The 26,015-nt window shown below is 40.3% G+C and overlaps 4 protein-coding genes and 1 pseudogene across 6 annotated transcripts in view; all 5 read right to left on the bottom strand.

Moving 5' to 3' along the window:
- The window catches only part of LOC147387267 (F-box/LRR-repeat protein At3g26922-like), a 34,635-nt gene extending 24,998 nt beyond the window's left edge, over positions 1-9,637 (bottom strand). Inside the window, exon 1 of the mRNA XM_086420953.1 lies at positions 9,497-9,637. The gene's annotated coding sequence lies outside the window, so the exon portion shown is untranslated. The remainder of the gene's footprint in view (positions 1-9,496) is intronic.
- LOC147387268 (uncharacterized) lies at positions 5,326-9,336 on the bottom strand. The gene is made up of 3 exons (XM_086420945.1): positions 7,709-9,336; positions 7,021-7,625; positions 5,326-6,929 (listed from the first exon to the last, which is right to left on the bottom strand). The coding sequence occupies exons 1-3, from the start codon at positions 8,232-8,234 to the stop codon at positions 6,435-6,437; spliced, it is 1,626 nt and encodes a 541-aa protein (XP_086277071.1). The 5' UTR covers positions 8,235-9,336; the 3' UTR covers positions 5,326-6,434.
- Positions 9,638-11,806: 2,169 nt separating the features above from the next.
- LOC147387266 (F-box/LRR-repeat protein At3g26922-like) lies at positions 11,807-13,593 on the bottom strand (annotated as a pseudogene). Its single transcript, XR_015171546.1, has 3 exons — positions 12,633-13,593; positions 12,316-12,471; positions 11,807-12,230 (listed from the first exon to the last, which is right to left on the bottom strand). The product of XR_015171546.1 is annotated as an F-box/LRR-repeat protein At3g26922-like (transcript).
- Positions 13,594-17,034: 3,441 nt separating this feature from the next.
- Positions 17,035-19,339, bottom strand: LOC147387265 (F-box/LRR-repeat protein At4g14103-like). 2 transcript variants are annotated; one of them, XM_086421441.1, is made up of 4 exons: positions 19,099-19,335; positions 17,954-18,916; positions 17,672-17,827; positions 17,035-17,572 (listed from the first exon to the last, which is right to left on the bottom strand). In XM_086421441.1, exons 2-4 carry the CDS (start codon positions 18,899-18,901, stop codon positions 17,297-17,299), a joined length of 1,380 nt encoding a protein of 459 aa, XP_086277567.1. In that variant the 5' UTR covers positions 18,902-18,916; positions 19,099-19,335; the 3' UTR covers positions 17,035-17,296. The 2 variants fall into 2 exon arrangements, with proteins under 2 accessions (XP_086277567.1, XP_086277568.1); XM_086421442.1 differs by having other exon boundaries at positions 17,451-17,587; positions 19,099-19,339.
- A 2,905-nt stretch (positions 19,340-22,244) lies between these two features.
- Positions 22,245-24,412, bottom strand: LOC147387264 (F-box/LRR-repeat protein At4g14103-like). The gene is made up of 4 exons (XM_086421596.1): positions 24,138-24,412; positions 23,089-24,053; positions 22,770-22,925; positions 22,245-22,671 (listed from the first exon to the last, which is right to left on the bottom strand). Exons 2-4 carry the CDS (start codon positions 24,034-24,036, stop codon positions 22,396-22,398), a joined length of 1,380 nt encoding a protein of 459 aa, XP_086277722.1. The 5' UTR covers positions 24,037-24,053; positions 24,138-24,412; the 3' UTR covers positions 22,245-22,395.
- Positions 24,413-26,015: the final 1,603 nt, after the last annotated feature.

The following is a 26,015-nucleotide window of genomic DNA, read 5'->3' as shown; positions in this document are numbered from 1 at the left end:
ATCAAATCCACTACCAGCAGACTCGCCCCCAAACGCGCCGGATCCAATGCTAGCAATGTACAACTTACTCACAGAAATGAGAGAGGAAATGCGCAGGGGGTTGGAGAAACAAAATGATGAGATAGTGAAAATAAGAAAGGAAAACGAAGAGCTCAGGCAAAGGTTAGGCGAGCGTGCGGAGACCGAGGAAGGCCCAGGGGCAGAGCAGAGTAGCGACCATCCTGTTCGAGCGGCAAGAACGGAGGTAGATTGGACTGAAGATTCAGCAGCAGTAAAAACGCAGCAGGGAAGCTCCGAAGTTAAAGAAACCATGACGAGGAAGGAAGTGGAGGAGATGCTCAAAAGGAGGGATGAGGAATTCGCGCGAGGAAAGGATCCCGCGCAAAAGGTACGGAACGCAATTCGGGAACTCAAAGGGACACCATTCTCGCAGGCGATAATGAAGTCAGAACCACCCAGGTCGTTCCACATGCCAAAGTTTGAAACTTATGACGGGACGCGAGATCCCATGGACCATATACTGCACTACAGAAGTCAAATGGTGCTGTACCAAAATGATGATCCGTTGCTCTGCAAGCTGTTTCCGTCAACCTTGAGGCTCGGGGCCATGATGTGGTTCCAGGCCTTACCAGCCGGGTCCATTACGAGCTTTTCCGAGCTGGAAGAAACGTTCGTAGGGCAGTTCGTGCACCTGCGAAGGAAGAAGGTCGGAGTTAACACTCTATTTAACCTTCGACAGGAGCCCGGGGAGAGTATTAGGTCGTTCATAACCCGTTTTCGAACGAGAGCCCTGGACGTAGAGGGCATGGACGAAGCCACAGCATGCGCGGCGTGCATCGCTGCGGTGATCCCGGGAACACGGTTGCATGAGTCCTTGATCAAGTCCGATCCTACTCGTTTAGAAGATTTATATGCGAAGGTGGAAAAGTACATCCTGGTGGAGGAATCTGTGAAGGGCAGAAGAAGAAGCACCCAGACAGTGGCTAACAGCGAAGGAGGAGTAGACGCTTCAAAGGTACCGACCCACCCCGGAGTGGAAGGAAGTAAGAAAAGGCGGAGAGATTCGAACGAGCAGTCGTGGTGGAAAAGAGGCCGGGTGTATACCCCGCTCAACGAAAAACTATCCGTGATACTGAGGCGCATAAGGGGGGAGCCCGATTTCGTTCAGCCGCCACGGGGGTATAAGGGGAAACCCGGAAAACCATTCTGCGAGTATCATGAGGCTGAGGACCACCCTACTGAGGACTGCTACAGGCTGCGCCATATCATCCAGGATATGATCGATGCTGGGAAGCTCAAAGGTTATGTTTCCACGGGAGGAAGGAGAAGTGGGGAGACTACCGAGAGAGCTGAGCGAAAGCCCGAGCAAAGAAGGCCGGCTAAAGGAGGGCGTCGAGAGACGGAAGAGCGCAGGATAATTCATACCATCACAGGATTATTAGGGGCCGAAGTGCCGTCTAGGCGTGAGATTCGGGAGAAGGTAAAAAAGATCCGACATATGGTCGGGGTTAACAGTGTGGCGTCAGGAGTACGGGTAGTTGGAACGACAAACCACGGAGCAGATCCCCGGGCAATCGTATTCACAGAAAGTGACCTAAGGGGGACGGCAGGGCCCCATCAGGACGCGTTAGTAATCGCGCTTCCAGTGGGAAACGTCGAGCTCCGAAGAATACTCGTGGATTCGGGGAGCGCGGTGGACATTCTCTTCCTAAGCGCGGCTAAGAGAATGGGGGTTTCAGAAAGTTTGGAGCCAACGCCGACCCTCGTCTATGGGTTCAACGGCGCCGCTAGCAGCTCGGTAGGAGAAATCACACTCCCGATCTCAGCAGGGTCTAAAGTGGTAATGACAAGATTTGTGGTAATAGATGCAGACTCGGCTTATAACGCGATCTTGGGCCGGAGATGGATACACGAGATGAAAGCAGTCCCGTCAACCTATCATCAAGTTATTCGTTTCCCGGGTAAGGAAGGAATAATGGAAATCAGGGGAGATCAGGAGATGGCGCAGAGGTGTTTTCACCTGGCTTTGAAGCAGGACCGAGGCTCTGAGGCCGTCCCACCGAAGAAGAGAAAGGTAACTCCAACTGTTAATGAATCTTCGTAGCAATTACAGAAGCAGCCGCTGCGCGAGCAGCGAGTGACAGTTGAGGAAGTCGAAGCCGTGGATCTCGGGGGCGATGGAGGACAGGTAGTTAGTGTCGGTACCACGATGTTGCAGGAGGAGAGGGCAGCAATACTCCAACTTCTGAGGGCAAACAAGGATGTATTTGCATGGTCATTGGAGGACATGCCTGGGATAGACCCGTCGGTGGCGTGTCATAGATTAAATGTTGATGAAAGCTTCCGACCTATTAGGCAGAAGCCCCGGAGGCTGTCGCCGCGCCTCAGGCAGGGGGTGAATGAGGAAATCGAAAAGCTTTTAAAGGCCGGGTTTATCAGGGAGGTAGAGTACCCAGAATGGATAGCGAACATAGTAGCAGTGCCGAAGAAGGATGGAAGGGTGAGAGTGTGCATCGACTTCACGAACCTGAATAAGGCATGCCCAAAGGATAGCTTCCCGCTACCAAGGATTGATAGGTTGGTCGATGCCACGGCTGGACATGAGAGAATGTCGTTTATGGACGGATATTCGGGGTATAACCAGATCCCCTTAGCAGTGGAAGACCAGGAACGGACATCATTCATCACCGAGCAAGGGCTGTTCTGTTTTAAAGTTATGCCGTTCGGTCTGAGAAATGCCGGGGCAACCTACCAGAGACTCGTGACAAAAATGTTCGAAGGATTGATCGGAAAGACTGTGGAGGTGTATATCGACGATCTGTTGGTAAAAAGCAAGAGAGCGGGAGACCATCTGGCAGACCTCAAGCAAACATTTGATCGGCTGAGGAGTTTCAAAATGAAGTTGAATCCGAAGAAGTGTGTCTTCGCCGTTTCCTCTGGGAAATTCCTCGGGCACATTATCACCAGGAGAGGTATCGAGGCAAACCCAGACCAGATCCGGGCGTTGGTAGAAATGCCGAGCCCCGCTAACCAAAAGCAGGTGCAGAAGTTGGCAGGGAGAATAGCTGCGCTAAACAGGTTTATCTCCAGGGTGTCCGATCGATGCCGCCCGCTCTTCGCGTTATTACAGAAGGAGAAGAATTTTGCATGGAGTACGGAGTGCGAGGTAGCCTTTAGCGACCTAAAAAGGTATTTGGGGCAGCCACCGATCCTTAGCTCTCCGGAAGATGGAGAGGAGCTGGGGATTTATCTGGCGACCAGTCCATCATCGGTAAGCTCAGTTCTCTTTAAAGTTGAAATGGGACGGGAATATCCTATTTATTATGTCAGCAAGACATTGGGCATATCGGAGGTTAAGTACACCAGGACGGAGAAGATGGGATTGTCGCTCGTTTACTCGGCGCACAAGCTCAGGCCTTACTTCCTTTCCCACCGCATCCGAGTTGTGACGGACACCCCGCTGAAAGAGATGATGCACAGATCCGAAAAGTCAAGGAGGATGGCGAGGTGGGCTGTAATCCTCGGAGAGTACGACTTACAGTTTGAATCCCGGACAGCGATAAAAGGGCAGGTGTTGGCAGATTTCCTTGCGGACTTCCCGGTAGAGGATCCGAACTGGGTAGAGTTGGAGAACGAGGATGAAGGGACGGAAGAAGTAGAGCTGTGGGACAAGCAGGCAGGATGGAGAATTTTTGTCGATGGGTCATCGAACTACTCGGGCTCGGGGGTTGGAATAGTAATTGTAACACCGAGCAACGATAGACTGGAAAAGGTAATTAAACTTGGGTACGGGGCATCAAATAACGAAGCAGAGTACGAGGCAGTCATCCACGGGCTAAGAATGGCGAGCGAGTTGAAAATCGGCCGGGTAAAACTATGCACCGACTCCCAACTTATAGCCAACCAATGCAACGGGAAATTTGAAGCAAAGGATGAACGCATGGCGAGATACCTGATCTCAGTTAAACGAGAGATTGAGAAGTTCGACCAAGTGGAGATATGCCAGATACCCAGGGATGAGAACAGGCACGCAGATTCATTGGCTTACATTGCCTCAATGCTAGGGGAGACGGAGGGACGGTCTTTACCTGTGGAATACCTGCCTAAAGCAAGCATCGAACATGTGGAGAGGGAGTGCGCACAGGCCGATAGAACGTCGGGATGGATAGAAGAATTTACTCAGTATCTGCGTTCAAAGGTACTGCCAGAAGACAGAGGGGAGGCCAGGAAATTGCTTCGGCAGGTCGGAAAGTACACTCTCGTTGGGGAAGAGCTGTATAGAATGTCTTTCGGGGGACCACTTCTTAAGTGCCTTTCTAAAGAAGAGTCCGAGCTAATAATGGCGGAAATCCACGAGGGAATCTGCGGTAATCATTCGGGAGGACGGTCGCTCGCCAACAAGGTTATCACTCAGGGCTACTTCTGGCCAAGGATGCAGGAAGACTGTAAGAGGTATGTAAGGACCTGTGATCAATGCCAAAAACATGCCCCCATGCATTTGCAGCCAGCCAGTGAACTCCACCCTATGAAGTCACCCTGGCCGTTCTCGATATGGGGGATGGACATTGTGGGACCTCTGCCTCGGGGTAAGGGGGGCAAGTTATTCATCCTAGTAGCCACGGATTATTTTACTAAATGGGTGGAAGCTGTTCCCCTTACACGGATTCGGGAGGAAGAAGTTATCAAATTCACGTGGGAGCACATCATAACGCGGTTCGGGATCCCTTATGCACTGATCTCTGATAATGGAACTCAGTTTAAGGGCAACCGCGTGCAATCGTACTTCAAGGAGTACGGAATCCGTTCTCTGCAATCATCGCCAAGATATCCACAGGGAAATGGCCAAGCCGAAGCGTCAAACAAGACAATCCTCGCGAACTTGAAGAAGAAGCTGGAGGAACACAAGGGAAGATGGGTAGACGAGCTACACAGCGTCTTATGGGCATACCGGACCACGGCAAGAAGGGCGACAGGTTACACTCCGTTCGCACTAGCCTATGGAACAGAAGCTGTCATTCCCACCGAGATACAGATTCCTACAACGAGGACGCTGGTGGCCGAGACAGAATTCAACGACGAGATGGTGGCTCGGAACTTGGATTGGTTGGATGAGACGCGGGAAAGGGTCATGGAGAGGTTGGCACGGTACCAACAGGTGCTGAAAAGATCTTATGACCGGAAGGTACGTTGCAGGGAGTTCAAAGTCGGAGATATGGTGTTACGAAAGGTATTTTCTAATACCAAGGAAATTAATAGTGGGAAGCTCGGCTGCAATTGGGAAGGACCGTATATTGTACGAAAAGTCGGGGAAAATGGCGCTTACTACTTGGAGACTCCGACCGGTGATGAAATTCAATCACCATGGAATGTATTCAATTTAAAGAAATACTATCAATAAAGTCATCTTTGCTCAACAGCCCTGCTATCTAAGGAAAAGCCTCGGCCCCTCCATAGGAGCCGAGCCCAACTGAGGAGTTGGTTCGGAAGAAAGCCTTGGTCCCACCACGGGGACCAAGCCCAACTGAGGAGTTGGACAAGGAAAAGCCTCGGCCCCTCCATAGGAGCCGAGCCCAACTGAGGAGTTGGTTCGGAAGAAAGCCTTGGTCCCACCACGGGGACCAAGCCCAACTGAGGAGTTGGACAAGGAAAAGCCTCGGCCCCTCCATAGGAGCCGAGCCCAACTGAGGAGTTGGTTCGGAGGAAAGCCTTGGTCCCACCACGGGGACCAAGCCCAACTGAGGAGTTGGACAAGGAAAAGCCTCGGCCCCTCCATAGGAGCCGAGCCCAACTGAGGAGTTGGTTCGGAGGAAAGCCTTGGTCCCACCACGGGGACCAAGCCCAACTGAGGAGTTGGACAAGGAAAAGCCTCGGCCCCTCCATAGGAGCCGAGCCCAACTGAGGAGTTGGTTCGGAGGAAAGCCTTGGTCCCACCACGGGGACCAAGCCCAACTGAGGAGTTGGACAAGGAAAAGCCTCGGCCCCTCCATAGGAGCCGAGCCCAACTGAGGAGTTGGTTCGGAAGAAAGCCTTGGTCCCACCACGGGGACCAAGCCCAACTGGGGAGTTGGTCTAAGGAAAAGCCTCGGCCCCTCCATAGGAGCCGAGCCCAACTGGGGTGTCGGTTTGAAGGAAAAGCTTTAGCTCCTATACGGGAGCCAAGATAAACTATGGAGTCTAGTTCGGAATCGGAGCTTCGGTTCTTTGCTAGCATTAAATCCATGGAAAAATCCTATGATCGAACCTAAGGAGCTAGGTATGGGTAATTATTTCACTTGTTTCCTAAGCAATAGACCTCAATATGATAAACAGAAAAAAAAGAATGCAGAACAGCAAAGGACACAAAAATTTCAGAAAAATATCTATTCATATATATTTCCATTTGAATTACATAAAAAGTTACAAAATTGTGCTACAAGAAAAGAAGGAGAGAAAAATTAGACATCCGCGGCAGGTGTAGCTTCGGCTTCATCGGGAGCTTGGATGTCCACTGGTGCAGCTGGGGCTTCAGGAATTGGCTCGGGAGCAGCAGTTGGTATGGCTTCCGGGGTCACCTCCGGCCTCTTTGCAGCGGCCTCGGCTTTCCTTAGCTTCGCCTTCAGCTTATTATAAGCCGTCTCCCAGGCCTCCTCCGAAGAATCCAGCTGGGCTTGGAGGGAGTTGAGCTGATCTTGGAGTGCTCTCTCCTGCTCTACCTCCTTCGCCTTCACCAGTTCTTCTAGGGAAGAAATCTTCCCCTCCGCCAGAGCTAGCTTGTCTTTATTCTGCTCCAACTCGGATAGTGCGCTATCCAAGCTTGATTGGAGTTTCTGGGAATTGGCCGCAGCCGCATCCTTTTCAGCCTGTAGCTGAAGGAGGCGACCTTCCGTGGACCTAAGGCTGTCCACGGAAGCGTCGCGGGATTCCACGAGCTTGGCCACGGCGTGTTGCACCTGGTAAGGAGAAGAAAAGAGTTTAGATGGAGAGACAAACTGGAAATAGGATTCGAACCAAGGAAAATAAAAGGCTAGGATAAAAGCTCACCACCGCCAAAGCTCGGAACGCTTCGTTCGAGAATTTTGCCGAATCACCGGCAAAACTCTTGCGGACTTTCTCCACGTCCCGCGGTAGCGCGGAAGCATCGAAGATTGCCCTTGCTATGGCCGGGTCGGACAAGGCCGAGTCTTTGTCCGACACCGGCCTGCCCCTGACCGAGGGTTGAACTACCCAGGGGGTAGGAGGCACGACCCCCCTCTGCACCGATCCAGCCGAGGATGCCTGCGATGGCTCGGCTGGATGGCAGGTCTCCTCTAGAACTTGAGGAGGGGGCAGTTGGAGCACCGGGGCTGGAGGACGGGGCCCCCTCCTCAACCTCTTTAGAAGAGGTTGATGGTCTTCCTCTTCTTCCTCCTCGGGATCGGCATGTCTTACCCCGGGAGTTGCAGTTGGTATTGCTGGGGGAACCACAGCAACTTCCTCCTCCTCAGAGTCGGAGGCTAGGACTGGTGGGGGACGCTTGGATTGCAGTGCCATTTCTGCTGGGCGGATTGACGGAGGTAGAAAGGCCGTAACTTGATTGTACAAGTCGGGGTTGGAGAAGAGGTGGGTGATCACCACGGAGTCTCCCGGAAACTTGTCTTTGGCCGGGCCTGCATAGGTCGGACGACGCATAGTTAGTCTCTAGGCAAGAGAATAAAGGAGAACAAGAGGAGAAACTTTTAGTAGCACTCACCATGGGTGTTGAAGAAGGAATAGGCCAGGGAGGGAAGCTCGTCATCTTGGGCGTACTCCCACTGACCAGACAACTGAATGGGGAACAAAAACCACTCCTTGTCCGAGTCAGGTAACTCGACCAAGGAAGGCTTCCCTCTCCTCTTCGATAGATAGAAGAAGCCCGGCCTATTCGGGCACTTCTTCAGAACGAATTGGGCCCTGATATCCCAGAGCCCTAGCTGGAGGCCGTCCTCCAGCCTATGGTTCATATGCTCGAAGGCACTAATAAGTCGGAAGAAATTTCCGCTCATCTGCCCAGGTGCCCTCCGGTAAAAATTCAGAACCTCCCGAGTCAGCCTACTCAAAGGGACTCGGAGGCCTGCTCTAAATTGCCCCCAGTATACCACCGTGGTACCTGGAGGGCCTTCCCTGAGCTGCGTGGCCTCGTCCACATAGGACAGGCCGACATTGGCAGGGACACCAAAGGTGCCCCTAACCACCTCCAATGGAGGGCAGGCAGGGGAATAAGATTTCCCCTTGGCCATGAGGGTGGGGTGACAGAGGAATGAAAGGAAAAACTAGAGGAGAGGGGTGGCCTTGACTCTGTTACCTTTTCTTCAATTTCCTCTTCGAAGGGAGCTGGTTACAGAGTAGCTGATGACTGGATGGCGCGGCGGAGGCGCGGCGGAGGCACTGGCAAAGACAGGAAGCGCGCGAGGGGGCAAACGGGCAGAGTAACAACAGGGAGAGCGAAAGTGAAAATGAAAATAAGAAGTAAGGGGGATATTTATAGGCAAGGAGGCCTCGAGATGCGCGTTTAGGATCAACGGACAGGGTTTTCCCAGATCAATAATGAGGCATTAAATGCTGAGAAACCCAATACGACCGTTCGACCCTTTACACACGAATCGATGCCACTCTCCGGGCGCCACGTGTACTCCTTGTAATAATTGCGCCGTTTAAACCAACAGACAGGGCGCGAACTGCGATAAGAGCCCAACCGACCGCCGCCCTCGAGAAGTGAGAACGATCTCTTTATTCGCCATAAAGATATCATTAATCTCAGCTGAGACCCAATGAGAGGCATCCACGTGTCAATTTTTGTTATTAATATTCCCGAGTACCCGATCATTCTGACCGAGCCCTCGGGAGGGGGTATTGTGGGGGGAAATTCTTGAGCACGGACACGTGGCTCGATCAGGGGCCGAGATTAATGATTTGAGGTCGTGGCTCGGTTTATTAATCCCGACGAATGCATGCATTCCGAGCTCGGAGCTGAGCCATCAGCTCGTAGGTCGGTATGACAGGTCTGACAGATAAGCCTGCAATAGACAGCCAGTTCTAACCACCCACGTCATGTCAGACCAAATCTGACTTTCTCAGAAGTGATAGGGCAGTTGCAACAACTCCTGCAGCTGACATGTCAGAGAGTAGGCTAACTACCCCAAGTCACCTCAAGGGGTGGCACAGAAAACGAACAAGTCGAGCACCTATATAAGGAAGAAGATTATGAGTAAAAGAGGTTCGAATTCTTCTTCTCTGAGCACATTGCACTGATCAATTTGGCTAACTTGATCGTCGGAGTGGGCTGTTTTGCAGGTCCCCCGAGCTTAAAAGAGAAGGAAAGTGTAGAGCCATTTTCGTGCATCTACAACATCCATTGTTTTCCTAACAAATATTTAGAATCATAATAATTACTCTCCGAACACATGCATCTAAATTAGATTTTCTTTCAAAAATAAATTTTTAATATTTGGACAACCCTAAAAGATCATCACATTAAGAAAAAACACAGAGATGAACTTACAATTTTGGTAGATCGAATTTAGTTCTGCGATCTTTGTTTTTTGATAAATATTGGGACTAGGGTTTAGGGATTTTGGGTGGATTCCTTTTTGATGTCGAAGGATTTTCTTGTTTGAGAGAGCGACAGAGCGTGGCATGTTTTTCTTTCTTGACCACGGTCTACTTTAATAAACTAGTGAATGACTTGAATGCCCTTATCTTCAATTGTAGGTAAAACTCCTACTTTCCAATTTTTTCTTCTAAAGAAACAATCAATTGTAAATTTTTTATTTTTTAATATTTCTGCTTCATCTTCAATCTTAAGATTGTATTTACTTGACAACCTTCAAAGCTTTGAAGCTCAAGAACAAGATGAATTTTTTTGAGATGTGGAAAAGATGAAAATTTTGGTAGAAAAATCAAGGGTTTTCTATAGGTGGATCAGTTTGATTGGTGATGTGCATCTATTGATTATAGGATTGTCTTAAGAATGATTTATGAACGTTGGATTTAAACTATTTTTCAAGAGCTTAGATCTAGTGGATTCAAGTTATCAAACACTATGATTTTTCGAAATTAGGTTTGCCAAGGGATAAACCACATATTCATACGGACAGTGGGTCCCCAAACGATCCACGTGGCATAAAATGGGTGCCACCTTACCAGTGTTATAGTCATGGATCCCTACTCTTTTCTTTATAATCTACCAGAAGGTGGCATGTGCAAACACACATGTATCGAGAGGGCTTATTTGTAATTTAACAAATTGATTAAAGGATTTTTACATAATAAAAAATGATATTTTTGTAAGTTTAAAAACTAAATTCTTAAGGATATGGGAGGCAATTTTTTTTTTAATTTTCGATCAAAATGACCTTAATTATATTATATTTAAATATGAAGGTGAGAGCATTTGTAGGATCCAAAATTTGATGCGGAAGCGAACCACTTCTACTTTGCTTCTCTCGTTATAATAGTGAAGATAAGAGAATACCAATGTGTGTCATCAGTTTTACAAATATGGGTAGCTACTCTTCTAAACACCCAAGAAAAATCGTAGATAGGGAGACGGATTGGTGATATTGGAATCCGGACTAGTGATTTCTAGCCATTTGATTGGATATTTTTTCATCATGGATTTATGAACTCCATCCCAATGAAGAACTTTGTTGTACTATCCGTAAAATAGTTTTCTCACATTCCTAATTAAGGTCTTTAATAGAGCGCACTTTCGACATCCATTTTATTGTTCATTATGGATAAGGCAGATCTGTGACATTCGGAATTAAAACATTTTCTTATAGGTATACCTTTGGAAGAGGATATTGCATTTTGTTCTTCGACGATTGGTGAATCTACACAAACAAAGTGGTTTGATTTGAACATATTCCGTCTTCAGTCAGAACTTATTGTGAAAATTGCTCAAATCTGATCGATATAATTCATCAATAAAACAAATTGTTGATGTCTAGGCCTACCAAGAGGTGAAACAGAGAGAGGCTCCAATTAAAAAAAAATGGAGTATAGGCATTGATCAAGAAATTGAATAATACTCAAACCCACAAGAATTTTTAAAACTTGAATAATGCTGAAGTGACCTCTAGATTGTACCTCACGTCGCACATCCCGACGTGAAAGTGTATAAGGACCATAAATGTTATAATTATACATTCCGACGTGAAAGTGTATAAGGAACATAAATGTTATAATTATAAATTTTCATTATAACATTTATGGTCCTTATACACTTTCACGTCGGGATGTGCGAGGTGAGGTACAATCTTGAGGTTACTCCTGCATGACTCTTAAAAATTAGAAGGATTTACATGGTACTGCGACTGATAACAACGGTAGAAAAAGAAATCCGACATTATTGCCCTCACAAGAATTTTTAAATTTGTACGGATCTTAGTGGCCTTTATATAGACAAAATCCTAGTTAGGAATCACCAAACTTTGTACTACTGAATTTACCAATCAGTGTACCAAAATGCATTTATACATCACGGCTCGTAATGAACTCAGAAACACATCCTACCACTTTGTTACCAACGGTCTGAATTATAGATTTGGTGTGTTATCCAAAATTTTGAATGAAAAAAAAAATTGAATTAAAGCACTGTCAGAAACCAACAAATTTTCTTGGAAACTAAATTTCTGATTTTTAAAAAAAATTTAAGCAATAAAATTTTGTTTTATGGACAACGATACAGAGAAAATGAGTAAATAATAGATGGTAACAAGTCTTGGGAGACATGCAGGAATTGGGATAACCATTCATTAAGCACTACCAATGTATGGAGGAGTACAATCACATGGCTGATCTATCAAAATTAAAATGTGTAGGCTTTTAGTTCTTCGATCAAGTAAAACTGTTTTGACATAAGTATAATGGTTCCATTGATGTACCATCACCAGTTTTTACAATTGGTAAGTTTTATAATACCATAAGTAGAGCATTAGAAATATCTTTCAGATGCATTAGTCAAACTCTATTATGCAGTTGGTCGAGGCTCTGGGGAGTTCTAGTAACTGGCTCGCAATCTCCAATTTCTTCTTTAAACCTTCTGATGTAGGAAAAGAAGAAGTGATAAACATCCTCTCCAAAACTCTGGCATTGTTCAACAAGAACTTTAAAACATAAAAATCGGTCTCCTCCCCAACAAATTTCAGAAAACTAACTGTCTTGAGATGTAACAACACACATTGAGGCACCTCTTCAAATATCCAACAATCTCCGTCAGTGGCGACAAGCTCCTAAATGAATCAGAACTTTAAATTAACAAAAAATTGATGAATGATGCAAACCAGCAAATTAAACTTTAAGTCTTTAATAACTTACCCCAAGAAAGACAAGATGTTGTAGATTAGGTGAGCTTTGGAGTAAGTCGAACAATGCTCTTCCACTCAAATGATCAAGGTTCAAACTCACATCCAGACATATCAAATTATGAAATGTGGGAAGTTGGGATAAGAGATCTTTTGCATTGGAGAGAATCTTGGCATATGGAACAATAAAACATCATTATTGAGTCGGATAAACATTAGAGCATGTGTGCGTGTGTGTGTGTGTGTGTGTGTGTGTGTGTGTGTGTGTGTCTTCAATATTTGTAATAGCCATTAGATAAGTCAGATCATGTAAGAAGGATGCAAGCATACCTTTAAGGTTTCACCGGATATATCTAGATATTTTACTTTAGAGAGCTTTCCAAGAAAATTAGTTGCACAATAACCTAATTCCGCATCACTCCTTCTCTCACTTTCAGTTTCAAGGCAAATATAGGCATCAATGAATGATGAAGAGTTACTTAGAATAAAATCTTTCGGTAGACAACAGAAATATTTGAGAGATACAAGTTTTGGTGCACAAATCTTGATTACACAATCAACAAATTGAAAATCATCTCGATCCTGATCATCACCATAAATTTCAATTCTCTTAAGAGCAGGTCCTGAAATACTGAAACTCTTGAAATTCATGAAAAACCCCCAATGGCAATTGTCTATGATAAACTCTTCAAGGGCTTGACAATTTGAAAAGAATTCTTGGATTGTGTAGTCATTATGAAGCGTAACATTTGCAAGACGAAGGATCTTGAGGTTTGAAAAACGAGTGGACATAGGAAGATTGAGAATGCAATACCCTGATATTTCCAAGTTCACAAGTGATTCACAATTTAAAATATTGGGGGGGAATGCAAAGATGTAATCTACATCAAAGTGAAGGCTAAGTTCTTGAACTTTATGCGTCATGACCTTCGATATCCATCCATTAATGCAAGATTCATCAACTTCTTCATTAATGTCGAGGTTGAACTTCTGTATATTCATGTCATGCCCAAGCAAAAATCTATCAACAAAATTTATGAACTTCATTGGATCTGTAGAATTAGAAAACTGCTCAAGTTTAAAATTGAGAATTGGAAGATAAGTCCACAAGTATCTCCATCTTGTTGATAAAATGCTTGTAGTCACAACTTGCTCTATTGATATAAAAGAGAGGATGTGATGAAGAAGTGAATCTGGTAATTCACTAATCCTGTCAATTCCTCCTCTCCTCCTCCTCCTCTTGTACACTCCTTTGGAATCTCTTCTTGCTTTTTCACTTCCATTGTTTCCCCAAAAACTATTAAAAAAAAAAAAATGAATTTTAGATTCATAATCACTCTTGAACAACAGGTATCAATCTAAATCTTTTTTTTTTTCCAAAAAAAAATGACAAAAGATAAAATTTTAGACAGAAATTAAAAAGAACAAAAAAAATTCACAAAACAGAAACGAACTTACAAGTAATTAGAGATCTTCGATTTGGTTGTGGTAGACTGGTAAGTCTATCCCTGTGAAAGAAATCGAATATCCTCTACGATTTTAGGGTTTTGTTGTTGCTTCCTTTTTGAGTGAGTTAGTGAAACGTTTTCTCCATATTTCTACTTCGTTGGGATGAGATTTGGCTGTGTGTGTGTGTGTGTGTATGTGTAAGAGAGAGAGAGAAAGAGAGTGGGAATGGGGAGGGAGCAACAAGAGGGAAAGAAAATGGGAATGGTATACATTCTTCCTTGACCTCCTTAACTCTATAGAACTGCTATTGGCACCTTACTTTTACTTTTTACACTCCCAATTTCTTTACTCATATATCACACAGCTCAAAACACAAGGAAATGAGAGGGGGCGTATGCCAGAGAGGGGCGTCCCAAAATCATTCCACAAGAATTGTGATATATTGACGTTCCTCTCTGATACATGGCTTACTACACCCCTAACATAGAATTATAGATCATTTGCCTTGGGACACACAAGAAAAAGATTTATGATTATGCTTACCCCGAGGCAAATGAATTACATTTTGTGTATGCTAGACATGGGTGTCAAAAAATTATTACACGAAAAAAATTGTGATAATATAACCCCTCTCACATACTCCCCCATCATAGAATTGTAGATCATTTGCCTTGCGATATACAATAAAATGATTTATGATTATGCGTATCTCGACACAAATGAACTATGATTTGATGATGGGGCATATGTCAGAGAGGTGTCAAAAAATCATTTACCAACAAGGAAAAATATCTATGGTTTAATACCCTGCCACATCAAGGAGTGTATAAAAAGATTATCATTAGTCTAATTTAAATAACTTAAACACATTGTTTCGAAACTCAATTTAACGTCTCGTCTTGTACATAGAGCAGACTGAGTTGTCTCAATCAAGTCAACTCATATCACACAAGATCAATCATTTAACTTTGTTTTACAATTATTTATTCATAAATATTTATTCAAAAATAATTATAATTTTTTTAGAAAATAATGTAGATTAAAAGATTTTAGTAATAATATCATATTTTATTTAGATAATAAATATTTAAATATCAAAAATTAATTGATTTAATTAGAATATACAAAATCCTAAATGATTCACACGAGTTTTATTGACTTGGATGAGATTTTTTCAAAATATCGTCAGAGTCATCTTATTTGTTTGGTGAAATTTTGCACCTGTGAGACGCCTTGTCTATCTATCTCATTCATGGATGATATCGAGGTCATCTTGATATCAAACGATATTTAAAGCCATACTTAAAAACCCATATCTTTAACATTAGCCAAAACCTTTTACCCATCATTTATATTTAGTGCACCCACTATACATTTTATCCCCCAAAATGTGTTTTAAGGGAGTGCACTAAGCACAAAAGATGGGTGCAAATAGCCTGACCTTTTCTTTTTCTAGCAAAAATGAACATGCAACTCATGTGAATATTAGATACTTTTATATATGAACTTTTGAAGTTATTTGAATATATATTTTTATCTTATAAGACAACTTTTCTCATTATTTATAATTATTAATTTTATAATAGTTGGAGAGAGTTTTTGTCTTGAATCTTAATCTTGATAGTTGATCTATTAATCTTTATTTTTAAAAAATATTAATAAATTAATTTATCGATTATATGTATTTGTATCACTAACTATGAACCTCTGTTATATATATAGAAGAATGCTAATGTCCAAGACCTCATAGGAAAATTAGCATTATCCAACACTTTCACTTTCTAAAAGAGTCGTGCTGGGGTGACACAAATGTGACAAAATGATGTGGTGTCATGCACATTACCATAATTACTTTTTCACGAGATACGAGTAAAAACATCTACGATTATGTGTGCGCCACCTTATCATTCCAGCATTTTCCTTCTAATAAATATTAAGGACATTTAAATATTTAGATTTGAATAGTTTTTTTACAATTAAAACTTTGACAATTAATGTTGATATGATAAATGTATTTGACTAAGATGCCTTTGTTTTTTTCACTAAAAAATAAAATAGGTAAAAGTATTTTTGGAAAGTAAAGTGTTGAAGAATGCTAACATCCCCCATGAGATTTTGGACGCTAGCATTCCTCATATATATATATATATATATATATATATATATATATATATATATATATATATATATATATATATTTATGATTTAAGGGTTAAGATCCATGTACACATATATCTACAACGTGTTTTGTCCTTTGTGGGCTAAAAGTTTTGGAGTGTGTTGATTTTTGGGGAAGATGAGGAGATCATTCTCACAAAAAATCAACTAATTCTGAAACTTGTAACCCCATATTTATGAGTTGCAGAATCGTGAATCGTGCATTTTTTGTAAACCACTTTTGACGAGGTTAAAAGTTTCGGATTGAGTTGATTTTTGATTTTTTGTGAGAATGATCTCCTCATCATAGAGATCGGGATATCATCTTCGCTAAAAATTAGTTCAATCTGAAACTTTTAGTCCACATAGGACAAAACATATTGTAGATATATGAGTACACATCTGACCCATGATCTAAAGCATTTGCAAAAACCAACTGCCTAACTAGGAATCAAATGGACAGATTTACAGGGGAGGCAATAGGGGCAGTTGACTCCAACAAGAAATTTTAAAATTACAAGTATTAATGCAACTCATAACAACGGTGGAAAAAGAGAAATCCGCCACTTTTGCCCCCCAGCCCCCCTCCCAAGAATTTTTGAGTTTGCAAGAGTCTTAGTTACCCCATATAGACAAAATCGCTCCCCCCTAGCTAGGAATCACCATACCTTATATTGTTGAATTTACCAATCAGTGTAACAAAATGCATATATACACGACTGCGCGTAATGAAATCAGACACACATCTTACCACTTGGTTAGTGGATGCATACCAACAGTCTGAATTATAGGTTTGGTGTGTACTCCAAAATTTTGGGTGGAAATTAAATTTCTTATATTATTGAAAATTTAAAGCAATAGAATTTTCATTTTAAGGAAAAGAAAATTTCTTCCATGATTCAATAAAGAGATACAGATGGAGGGGGATGATATCCTAGTGAGTGGAGGTTAACTCAATCTGGTTATCCTAACCATCCAATATATAACATTGTTCTTGGTTCTGGTCCATTTGAAGTAGGTGATGGGTTGCAACTCCCTTAAGCATTTGCAAATTATGAAACAAACAAGCCAAGCATTTTACTAATATAATAAGATAAAACTTATTGTAAAAGAAGGCAAACCTTGATGAAGATGAAGATGAAGATGGAGAATGATACCTGATTCATTAGTCTTCAATCTATTAATCTTTGAGACCTACAAATGAGTTTTGATCTATCTACAGACAACAATACAGAGAAAATGAGTAACTAATATGTATGGAGTACAACCATATGTCTGACCTATCAACATTGAAATGATGTAGGGTTTCATTTGGTCAATCAAGTTAAACTCTTTTGGTATGTTTTATAGTACCATAAATAGGATTATACAAATATCACTCAGATGCATTAGTTGAAATCTATCATGCAGTCGGTCGAGGCTCTGGGGAGTACTAGTAACTGTCTTGCAATCTCCAATTTCTTCTTTAAATCTTTGGATGTAGGAAAAGAACAAGTGATCAACATCCTCTCCAAAACTCTGGCATTGTTCAACAAGAACTTCAAAACATAAAAATCGGTCTCCTCCCCAACAAATTTCAGAAGACCAACTGTCTTGAGATGTAACAACACACATTGAGGCACCTTTTCAAAGATCCAACAATCTTCGTCATCAACTTCAAGCTCCTAAATGAATCAAAACTTAAAATTAAGTTGTAATTGTAACAAAAAAATTGATGAATAATGCAACCAGCAAATTAAACTTTGAAGTGCTTAATGACTTACCCCAAGAAAGATAAGATGGCGTAGATTAGGCGATTTTTGGAGTAAGTCTAACAATGCTCTTCCACCCAACTGATCAAGGTTCGAACTCACGTCCAAATATATCAAATTATGAAATGTGGGAAGTTGGGACAAGAGATCTTTTGCATTGGAGAGCATCTTGGCATATGGAACAATAAAACATCATTATTGAGTCAGATAAACACTGGAGCATGTGTGAGTGTGTCTTAAATATTTGTAATAGCCATAGATAAGTCAGATCATGTAATTAGGAAGCAAGCATACCTTTAAAGTTTCACCGGATAAATCTAGATATTTTACATCAGAGAACTTTCCAAGAAACTTAATTGCTGAATAACATAATTCCGCATCACTCCTTCTCTCACTTTCGGTTTCAAGACAAATATTCGCATCAGTTAATGATGAACAGTTACTTAGAATAAAATCTTTCGGAAGACAACATAAATATTTGAGATATTCAAGGTTCGGTGCATTAATCTTGATTACACAATCAACAAATTGAAAATCATCTCGATCGTCATCATCAACAATAATTTCAATTCTCTTTAGAGCGGGCCCTGAAATACAGAAACTCCTCCACCACTCCCAATGGCAATTGTCTAGTATCAACTCTTCAATGGCTTGACAATTAGAAAAGAAATGTTGGGTTAAGTAGTCATCATAAAGAATAACGTTTGAAATACGAAGGATCTTGAGGTTTGAAAAATGAGTGGGTGTAGGAAGATCGAGTTCAAAATACCCATCTATTTCCAATTTCACAAGTGATTCACAAGTTAAAATATTGGGGGGAAATGCAAAGGTCTCTATATCATCCAGGGAAAGGCTAAGCTCTCGAACTTTATGCGACATGACCTTTGAAAGCCATCCATTAATGCAAGATTCATCAATTTCTTCATTAATGTCGAGGTTGAACTTCTGTATAATCATGTCATGGCCAAGCAAAAATCTATCCACAAAATCTATGAACTTCGTCAGTTGCATTGGATCGGCAGAGTTAGAAAACTCACAAAGTTTAAAATTGAGAACAGGAAGAGAAGTCCATAAGTATCTCCATCTTGTTGATAAAATGCTTGTAGTCACAGCTTGCTTTATTGGAATAAAAGAGAGGATGTGATGAATAAGTGGATCAGGTAATTCACTAATCCTATCAATTCTAAGTCTCCTCCTCTTGTACACTCCTTTTGGAATCTCTTCTTGCTTTTTCATCTCCATTGTTTCCCCCCAAAACTATTATATAAAAAATAAAAAATAAAAATCGAATTTTAGATTCATAATCACTCTTGAATCACAACCATCAATCTAAATCTTTTTTCTTTCTTTTTTTTTTTTTTGCCCAAAAAATGGTAAAGATCCATTATTAGACAGAAATTAAAAAAAAAAAACACACACACAAACAGAAAAGAACTTACAAGTAGTCTCTAGAGATCTTTGATTTAGTTAGGGTTTTGTTGTTTTTTCCTTTTTGAGTGACTCAGTGAAATGTCTTCTACATATTTCTACTTGGATGTGATGATAGTGGGGATGATCTGGGAGGAAACTCTGTATGACTCTGTGTGTGTGTGAGAGTGAGACTAGAGAGAGAGAGAGAGAGAGAGAGATGGAATGGGGGAGGGAGCGTCAAGAGGGGAAAGAAATGGTAATGACATAGGACAGCTTGACTTCGTTTACCTAAAGAGCTGTTATTGGCACCTTAACTTCTACTTATGACACCCTAGTTTCTATGATTTTTTTTTTCTTTGGTTAGGACCAAGATCACTATCTGTCATAGCCCACAAGCATCCCTAGGGAGGTTCATTGATCCAAAACACTTGCACCTGACTTGTTAAGGAGAGATGTTAGAAAGTCAGTTGCTTGGTTATTTTCCCTGTAGCAGAAGGAGAACTCTAATCTACGAAAGTGTGTTGCTCCTGTCATTCTCTAATCTACGGAAGTGTGTTACTCCTGTCTTGATTGCTTTAACGAGTCTTTCTTCTCTCCAAGGGGCGTTGGCTATTTCATTAGAGCAATCTAATTTCTTTACTTATATATGACACCCCAATTCTTAAAACTTAAAAAGAAGAGAGATTTACTTGGCATGCCTAATTGTCCCTTGGAGTTCTAACAACTAGGGAACCTTATTTTATGAAGTTTGTTACCCACCAAATCCTAGAGTGGGATCCATGTCATAAAATTCAAATTTATGGGATTAATTTGTTACTTAATATATCTTGGAGTGAATTCTAACCATATGAATTTATGACATCCAAAAATATGATCTAATGCCATAGAATTATAAAAGGACAAAATTATAAGAAATTCAAAAGAAAATTTTTTTAAAAATTAATTAATTAATTTTCATAGTTAAATTTGAGTTTAAAACGTGTGAGTTCGGTAGCTATTCATTTTCAACAATTATGATCAAGATCAAAAAGTTCTTTTATTTTGATTTTTTTTTTCTTCTTTGTAGTATGAATTTTCCATGAAATCTACAAGTTCGTGTCATTGGATTACTAATTTGACAATCCATGTGCTCTCAACGACCCTTAGTAAGATTTGAAATCTTACTAACTTAGTTAAGGTAGCGTGATTCATAAACTAAGGTTTGTTCATGTGACAAACTTGGTAAAGTAAGGGAGTTTTTGTAATAAATTTGCAACATATAGGTCTACTCAGTAAATCTCTCTAGTAAAAAATCTTCAACCCATTATCAAGGTTATAATCTCATCATTCAAAAATATTATAACACTGATTCAAAATAATTTTGATAGGGGAAATTTTATTGACACGCCAATAATCTTTAAGGGCTTTCAAAATTTTTATGTGCATCTATAAAAATCTAAAATTGTTGTGGGCACTCCATTTCACAAATCATTAAAGATTAAAACACACCATTCAAACATTACAAAAGTTCGGCTCAAATTATTATCTAAGCATTACAAAACATTATAACACTCCTTCAAACAATTTCAACAATTCTTTACCATTATGATTAGACTCATAAAATCTTAAACCCAAGAAATATAAATCTAAGAAATAAAAATGAGAGTGCTTCTACTGGCACCCCAACTTTTACTTAATGTTAACCATTTACTTATTTTCTTTATATTTGGGGTGCCAATAGCAACTCTCTAATTTAACCATATCCGATTCCTTTTGAGACACACTTAATCTAAATCTAAATCCATCGATTCAAGTCGGGTCAGATAATTTCTGACCGCTCTACATTTTTCTGTTTTACTTCTTTGTTAATTGTTGCACTAATCTATTTTATCATTATATAATTCTTTCATTTTATAAAAAATCATGTTACATTGAAGTAGAAAAAGAAAATATGAAAAACCTAAAAATATAAATTTCAAAGCTATATATCATTTGGATCTAAGCATATATAGAGTTGGATCTGTAACCAACTTGGATCACCATATTCAACCCATTTTTTATTTGGATCCAAACTCAATAAATTTGGATTTCGAATAAAATATGACCCAATTTATGCCCTAGGGATGGGATACTTCCAAACTTCCAACACTCCTTTCCAAAAAACCACACCCATATGCCAACCGAGAAGGGCCACTAACCCATCTATAACTTCCCTCACCAAACTTTGAAGCTATAATTGCTCTCCAAAGGCTACTCTGTTCGATCTCAAATATCCACAACCACTTGCCTAAGAGTGCTTGATTCATCTTTTTTAGGTTTTGGACCCCAAGACCCCCAACTTTCCTTGGGAGGCACATACTCTTCCAATTGACAAGATGAAACTTCTTATTCCCATCTTTGTCGTGCCAAAGAAAATCACTAAACAACTTACTCAATTTCTTCTCCACAGAACTCAGCATGGTGAAAAGGGAAAGAAAGTAAATCGGTATGCTATTCAAGGTGCTTTTTAAACGAAGTCAACTTCCCCCTTTCGATAAGAACCTTGCTTTCCACGAGCTCAACCTTCTACCTACTCTCTCCAAAACCGGATCCCAAAGTGTGGTGCTAGAGTATATTGCTCCTAAAGGGAGCCCAAGAAAAGACGTAGGAAGATTCCCCACTTGAGAGCCCAACGATGCCCCGAGCACTTCTATGTAGGGACAGGGTATCCTAGTCAGTGGAGGTTAACTCAATGTAGTGATCCTAAATTGCAAATTATATAGCAAATTATGAAGAGTTGCGCTGGAGTACCATTGAAATGTACATCAATTCTTACATTCTGATGTGGTGGTGTACACATGACCATTGATGCTTTTCACTTATATCTTGACGAAAAGCATCTATGATTATGTGTGCACCACCACATCAGAATGTACAATCGATGTACATTGTAATGTTATTTCATCATTATCCAAATATGAAACAAATAAGATAAAACTTATAGGAACAGAAGGCAAACCTTGATGGACATGAATAATCGTTAGTCTTCACTCCCTTGTTCCTTGAGACCTATAAGTCAGTTTTGATCTATTTATGGACGACAATACAGAGAAAATTAGTAAATAATAGATGGGATCTTGGGACATATGCAGGGCTTGGGTAAACCATTAAGCATAATGAATGCATGGAGGAGTACGCGCACATGGCCGACCAATCAAAATTGAAATGGTGCATGGTTTCATTTGTTCAATCAAGTCAAACTCTTTTGACATAAATATAAGGGTTCCATTGATTACCATCACCAGTTTTTACAACAGATAAGTTTTATAATACCATAAGTCGAATATTACAAATATCTCTGAGATGCATTAGTCGAACTCTAGTACGCAGTTGGTCGAGGCTCTGGGGAGCACCAGTAACTGGTTCGCAATCTCCAATTTCTTCTTTAAATCTTCTGATGTAGAATAAGAAGAACGGACAAACATCCTCTCCAATACTCTGGCATTGTTCAACAAGAACTTTAAAACATAGAAATCGGTCTCATCCCCAACAAAATTCAGAAAACTAACTTCCTTGAGATGTAACAACACACATTGTGGCACCTCTTCAAATATCCAACAATCTTCGTCGGCGGCGACAAGCTCCTGAATGATAATCAAAACTTAAAATTAAGATGTAATTGCAACAAAATATTGATGATGATGCAACCAACAAATAAAAGTTTAAGTGCTTAATGACTTACCCCAGCAAAGAAAAGATACTTTAGATTAGGTGAGATTTGGAGTAAGTCGAACAATGCTCTTCCACCCAAACGATGAAGGTTCAAACTCACTTGCAAAAAGACCAAATTATGAAATGTGGGAAGATGGGTTTTGAGATCTTTTGCATTGGAGATGATCTTGGCATATGGCAAAACAAAACATCATTATTAAGTCAAGGTAAAAACTAGAGCAACGAAAACATCAGTAAATCCATTGAAGTCAAGTTTTCTATATATATGTCTTCAATATTTGTAATAGTCATTAGGTAAGTCAGATCATATAATAAGGAAGCAAGCATACCTTCAAGGTTTCAGCGGATATATCTAGACATTTTACGTTAGAGAGCTTTCCAAGAAACTTAGTTGCACAATAACCTAATTCCTCATCACTCCTTCTCTCACTTTCAGTTACGAGACAAATATCCGCATCAATTAATGATGAACATTTACTTAGAATAAAATCTTTTGGTAGACAACATATATATTTGAGATGTTCAAGGTTCGGTGCATAAATCTTGATTACACAATCAACAAATAGAAAATCATCTCGATCCTCACCACCAACATCAATTTCAATTCTCTTAAGAGAAGGCCCTGAAATACAAAAACTCCTCAGATACTTCCAATGGCAATTGTCTAGTATCAACTCTTCAAGGGCTTGACAATTTGAAAAGAATTGTTGGGTTGCATAGTCATCATAAAGCATAACTCCTACAAGACGAAGAATCTTGAGGTTTGAAAATTGAGTGGATGTGGGAAGATTAAGAACAAAATGCCCATCTATTTCCAATTTCACAAGTGATTCACAAGTTAAAATATTGGGTGAAAATGCAAAGATGTATTCTGAAAAATCCAAGGAAATCCAAAGCTTAAGCTCTTGAACTTTACACCTCATGACCTTTGCTATCCATTCTTCGACACAAGCTTCATCAACTTCATCAAAACAAACCTCGAGGCTGAACTTCTGTATATTCGTGTCATGGCCAAGAAAAAATCTATCAACAAAATTTATGAACTTGTCAGTAGAATTAGAAAACTGCTGAAGTTTAAAATTGAGAATAGGAAGAGAAGTCCATAAGTATTTCCATCTTTTTGATAAAATGCTTGTAGTCACAACTTGCTTTATTGGAATAAAAGATAGTATGTGATGAAGAAGTGAATCAGGTAATTCACTAATCCTATCGATTCTTCTTCTCCTCCTCCTCTTGTATACTCTTTTTGGAATCTCTTCTTGCTTTTTCACATCCATTGTTTCCCTAAAAAAAACTACAATATCCAACAAAGATTTTTTTAAAAAAATTGGAATTTTAGAAGACAGAAATTAAAATTACAAAACAGAAACGAACTTACAAGTAATTAGAGATCTTTGATTTGGTTGTGGTAGGTTTATCCCAGTGAAATAAATCTAATATCCTCTACGATTCTTCAGTTTTGTTGTTGTTTCCTTTTTGGGGAAGTAAGTGAAATGTCTTCTGCATATTTCTACTTGGATGGGATGAGGTTTGGAGATGATGTGAGAGGAAACTCTGTATGACTGTGCGTGTGTGATAGAGGGAATAGGGGACGGAGCAACAAGAGAGGGCAAAAAAAAAAACCCTTTACATCGTTTACTCCAAAGAAAATGACTTAAAATCTTTAACTGAAGGCAAAACCTCCCATTTCCCACTTATGAATCCAGGCTATTTGCACCCATCGTTATGTATAAGGCACCCACTTTTTGCATACATCCCCATTCCAAACCAAACATGTGTTTAAGTGGGGGTAGGGAGCACAAATGCTATTGGTAGGTACAAAGACTCTGAACCCTTTCTTATGGAGTTGTGATGAAGGCAGACGGTCTTGGTACTAGAGGTGCACATTAGATCGGGTAAATTAGATAATCGAATCAATCTGAAGCCTTTTGGATTGGATTGGTTTGACTTGAGCATAGTTTGATTCTGGTACAAATTGTAAAAAAAAAAAACGATTGATTTGGTTTTGTTCCGAATTAGGGGTATAATAGAACTGAACAAATTTTTATATTTATTATAGTATATTGATTTTCTTGCTTTATTTTTTTAGTTTTTTTATGATTTTTATTTTTAATGTGTTATGTATGATGTTTTGTTTATATTGAAATAATAAATATGTTGATACTTTGTTTATGCGTGTTATGTGTGATACTTTGTTTAATATTTATTTTGTTTAGTTTTAAGTTTTAACTATTTAAATTTTACTATTAAAAATAATAAGTACGAGAACCGAGAATCAATTCGAACCAATTTAAACCAAGGTTGGCTTGGATTGGTTCGGTTCAAAATTTGTAGAACTGATCATGTTTGATTCGATTCTGATTTTGTCACAAATCTGAACCAATTCAAATCATGCGCACCCCTACTTGGTATGCAATTAAGTGCGCGGTTGACTAGAAAAAGACACAAAATCATAGATTATTTTCATCAGGATACATAGGAAAAAGATGTGTGGTTTTATACCCTTGCTACGACAGTCATATACCATTGCCGCGTGCATTCATTATTATTCTTCTTTATATTGTATCTACTTCCCAACCTTCATTTCAAATCCCCATTACACCACAATTTTGCAAGATGTGAAAGAGTGAATTTTGGGTGGAAAAATCAATGATTTTCTACTTAGTGGATTATATAAGATAAAAAAGTACAGTATCTCCTCGAACTACACATGTCAAAAAACTATGAAGACTTTGAGACTGAGCTGAGTGGGGTCCAAGCCCATGGTACCTCTTGAATGAAAAAGCTTAGGCCGTTCGTATGGATTGACCAAAGCCCATATGTCGGGACGTATCCATCTCTTTCCGAGCAAAACAAAATAAGGTTGACCCTTGATTTTGCACTAATTGACCCAATCCAAGAGTCCTTACTACATTAGAATACTTCCCCATTTACAATGGCATTACTGAATCCAATATTCATGGAATGGGTAGGGCTTGAAATGGGTCGGACCTAGGTTAGATCTAAGTATATCCATATTCAAATCCGATTTTTTTCTAGATTCCAATCCATATTCCAATACAACTCGGATCCTACTAGATAAATCATATCTAGATCCTATTGAGTACACTTAATTGGAATATGAATCCAACCCAATCGATTTTGCTTGAATCAGGTTGGGCTGAATAATTTCAAACCGCTCAACATTTTTCTCTTTTACTTCTTTGTTAATTGATACATTATTTTATCATTATAATCCATTTATTTTATAAAAATT

The sequence above is a fragment of the Akebia trifoliata genome, chromosome 13 (genome assembly GCF_017979445.1).
Source record: "Akebia trifoliata isolate Shusen 1 chromosome 13, ASM1797944v1, whole genome shotgun sequence".
In the NCBI taxonomy this organism is placed as follows: domain Eukaryota; kingdom Viridiplantae; phylum Streptophyta; class Magnoliopsida; order Ranunculales; family Lardizabalaceae; genus Akebia; species Akebia trifoliata.
Note: the sequence above shows the minus strand (reverse complement) of the source record. Positions and strands in the feature narration are given on the sequence as shown.

Bases quoted from the DNA above. Each gene is read 5' to 3' on its own strand.
- LOC147387264 (XM_086421596.1), bottom strand. From the start codon at position 24,036: ATGGATGTGAAAAAGCAAGAAGAGATTCCAAAAAGAGTATACAAGAGG. The intron at 22,926-23,088 runs GTATGCTTGCTT...CCATATGCCAAG, and splicing joins TATCCGCTGAAACCTTGAAG to ATCATCTCCAATGCAAAAGA. The intron at 22,672-22,769 runs GTAAGTCATTAA...ATTATCATTCAG, and splicing joins AGTATCTTTTCTTTGCTGGG to GAGCTTGTCGCCGCCGACGA.
- LOC147387265 (XM_086421441.1), bottom strand. From the start codon at position 18,901: ATGGAGATGAAAAAGCAAGAAGAGATTCCAAAAGGAGTGTACAAGAGG. The intron at 17,828-17,953 runs GTATGCTTGCTT...CCATATGCCAAG, and splicing joins TATCCGGTGAAACTTTAAAG to ATGCTCTCCAATGCAAAAGA. The intron at 17,573-17,671 runs GTAAGTCATTAA...TGATTCATTTAG, and splicing joins GCCATCTTATCTTTCTTGGG to GAGCTTGAAGTTGATGACGA.
- LOC147387268 (XM_086420945.1), bottom strand. From the start codon at position 8,234: ATGGCCAAGGGGAAATCTTATTCCCCTGCCTGCCCTCCATTGGAGGTG. The intron at 7,626-7,708 runs GTGAGTGCTACT...CGACCTATGCAG, and splicing joins TTCCTTCTTCAACACCCATG to GCCCGGCCAAAGACAAGTTT. The intron at 6,930-7,020 runs GTGAGCTTTTAT...TCTCCTTACCAG, and splicing joins CGTTCCGAGCTTTGGCGGTG to GTGCAACACGCCGTGGCCAA.